Source organism: Etheostoma cragini, chromosome 16 (genome assembly GCF_013103735.1).
Source record: "Etheostoma cragini isolate CJK2018 chromosome 16, CSU_Ecrag_1.0, whole genome shotgun sequence".
NCBI classification, from domain to species: Eukaryota; Metazoa; Chordata; class Actinopteri; order Perciformes; family Percidae; genus Etheostoma; species Etheostoma cragini.
The window spans coordinates 24,837,457-24,840,575 of NC_048422.1; the positions used below are offsets into that span (position 1 = coordinate 24,837,457).

General features: G+C 42.7%; 2 protein-coding genes across 2 annotated transcripts in view; both read right to left on the bottom strand.

Annotated features, from left to right (window-relative positions):
• Positions 1-665: 665 nt before the first annotated feature.
• slc31a1 (solute carrier family 31 member 1) overlaps positions 666-3,119 on the bottom strand; it is a 10,796-nt gene continuing 8,342 nt past the window's right edge. The window contains exon 6 of the mRNA XM_034895559.1: positions 666-678. The gene's annotated coding sequence lies outside the window, so the exon portion shown is untranslated. The remainder of the gene's footprint in view (positions 679-3,119) is intronic.
• slc25a46 (solute carrier family 25 member 46) overlaps positions 1,558-3,119 on the bottom strand; it is a 3,834-nt gene continuing 2,272 nt past the window's right edge. The window contains exons 4-5 of the mRNA XM_034897058.1: positions 2,734-2,946; positions 1,558-2,608 (exon numbers count right to left, since the gene is read on the bottom strand). Coding sequence (XP_034752949.1) covers positions 2,018-2,608; positions 2,734-2,946 — 804 coding nt within the window. The 3' untranslated portion in view covers positions 1,558-2,017. The remainder of the gene's footprint in view (positions 2,609-2,733; positions 2,947-3,119) is intronic.

Below are 3,119 nucleotides of genomic sequence, written 5' to 3' on the forward strand. Positions count from 1 at the left end.
ATAATAATAATAATAATAATAATAATAATAATAATAATAATAATAATAATATATATTATACAACTATGTCAACTATAGAGAGTCAGAAAACACAATAAACTTTTTAACTTCAAAATAAATGAAAGAAAAAATATAAAATAACAAATTTATGAATATTATAAAAAACAACAACATACATTTAATAAAATTAACGAAATAAAACATTAATAAATTATAACAAATACAACCTAAATAAAATGAAATAGATGAAATAAATAATTTTATTAAATAACAAAAACATAACATGTTTTTATATATAAATATTTATATATTATATTTATAAAGAATATATATTTATATATTCCTGACTTATTGAGAATACTCTCGATTGTCTGAATATTTATTTACATTATTTATATACAGTGAGGAAAATAAGTATTATACAAATAAATAGTTAATAAATCATATATTGTGATTTCTTGATGTTTTTTTAGATTATGTCTCTCACAGTGGACATGTCTCTCACAATGGACATGTCCCTCACAGTGGACATGTCCCTCACAATGGACATGTCCCTCACAGTGGACATGTCTCTCACAATGGACATGTCCCTCACAGTGGACATGTCTCTCACAGTGGACATGTCCACTGTGAGACATGTCTCTCACAGTGGACATGCACCTACGAGGACATCAGACCCTCCATGATTTATAAGTTGGAGAACTTGCAAAATAGCAGCGTGTTAAATACTTATTATACTCACTGTAACTATATATATATATATATATATATATATATATATATATATATATATATATATATATATATATACAAAGATATGATCTTCATTTATGAATAATTTTCACTTTTTCAAAATTTTATTTCACATCAAACCAAATTTACAGAATAAAGAAACTTTTATTTTGTAGAAGTTTCAACTTGAGACATTTACAACAAAATGTTAACATGCACTTTTTTAATAACCTTTATTTAAACAAGTGCAACAGAAACACTCTTTGAATAACCTTTATTTGTTTTTCCAGACTTTAGAAGATCATGACGTTTATTTCCAAAACTTTTATTTTGAAAATCATCAACTTTTCTTCCCTCATTTGGTTTCATTTAATGATTTATAATTAAATAATTCATTAATCACTTATAATTTAATCTAAATCTACACTTTCTTTCAATACTTTTTTCATTTTTACAACTTTATACAAATAAAAAGTGTTTTGTGTTCAGAGTTATGACGTCATGCTTAATGAACAGGAAGTGACCCTGCGTTTCCATGGCAACACACAACACTTACTTTGAAGCCAGGAAGTGACACAAACATCCAGAGCCCGACATTGTGTTGTTGGTAAGTGGTTACGCTACGCTAACAGCCTTTATGCTAAGCTACATGTCCTGTCTTTGTGCTAAACTACGCTAACAGTTCACCCATGCGTCCAGTCTTTATGCTAAGCTACGCTAACAGTTCCCCCCTGACTCAAGTCTTTATGCTAAGCTATGCTAACAGTTCACCCATGCGTCCAGTCTTTATGCTAAGCTACGCTAACAGTTCCCCCCTGACTCCAGTCTTTATGCTAAGCTACGCTAACAGTTCCCCCCTGCGTCCAGTCTGTATGCTAAGCTACGCTAACAGTTCCCCCCTGCGTCCAGTCTTTGTGCTAAGCTACGCTAACAGTTCCCCTGCATCCAGTCTTTATGCTAAGCTACGCTGAACAGAGTCATGACTCAGCGGTTCCTGCAGATCGTCTAAGTGAAGCCAGAACATCTGGATCAACATCTGGATCCCCCCCTGGTGTCTGGATGCAGAATAAGCCCCGCCCCTCTGTATAATACATAATAAGCCCCGCCCCTCCATATTTACATGTGTATTCCTGAAATAAATAAGATTTTCTAACAAGACAGGAAGTGCTTTTATTTGTCATAACAACTGTTCTCTTTGTTATTGATGTGTTGTTGCCGTGGTGACAAAAATAATTGATTGTTGACAATTGAGAATATGATGACATCAGGTTGCCCCCCCCCCCCCCTAGCGGGCGCGTGCGTCCAGCAGCAGCGGGCGGAGCAGCGTCCTGGCGGCGGCGAGCAGCGCTCCGTGCAGCGCGTACTGCGCCGCCAGCGCCCCGAAGCCGCGGTAGAAGCCGGCGGCGCCCTCCCGGCGCCGGATGGCGTGCAGGCAGTCGGACAGGCCGTCGTACTGCGTGTTGACGGGCAGCACCAGCGGGCGGCCCGCCGCGCCCGCCGCCCCGTCCGTGGCGTCGATGATGGTGCGCGTGCCCTGCAGGGCGAGGCGGTGCAGCGCCGTCTCCAGGGGGAACAGCACCACGTCCGCCACCAGCGCGCCCGCCCACGCCGCCGCCAGCTCGGGGAAGTAGGCGTCCAGCGGGTCGGGGGGGCCGGGTGGGGGGGGGCGGCGGCGCTGGTGCAGCCACAGCGCCGCCCGCTGCACGCAGGATGCGATGGCGTAGCGCAGGACGGCGTGCAGCGCCGCCGGGACCAGCAGGGCGGCGAGGGGCAGCAGCCGGCGGCTGTGGGGGGCGCCCACCCCCAGGACCCGGGTCAGACCCTCACGCACGCAGTCCAGCAGCCCCGAGGACGCCTCGTCACGCACGATGTCACTCTGGGTGGGGGGACAGGAAGAGCTTTTATTTTGAAGGCGGCTTGTTCTCTGACTGTATTTAAATATTAGGACTTTAAAGATGTTGATTATTAATCTTTAATTAATTAATAATCATTAATAATCACCTGGACGGTCTCAATGAGGCTGGCACAGTAGAAAGGGAGAGCTACTACAGCTGTTAACCTGCAGACAGACAGAGAGACAGAGAGACAGACAGACAGACAGACAGACAGAGAGACAGACAGACAGACAGAGAGACAGACAGACAGACAGAGAGACAGACAGACAGACAGACAGACAGAGAGACAGACAGACAGACAGACAGAGAGACAGAGAGACAGACAGACAGACAGATTATTATATTATACATCTAGTGTGTATAATAAGTATTTAACATGCTGCTATTTTGCAAGTTCTCCCACTTAGAAATCACGGAGGGTCTGATGTCCTCGTAGGTGCATGTCCACTGTGAGAGACATGTCCACTGTGAGAGACATGTCCACTGTGAGAG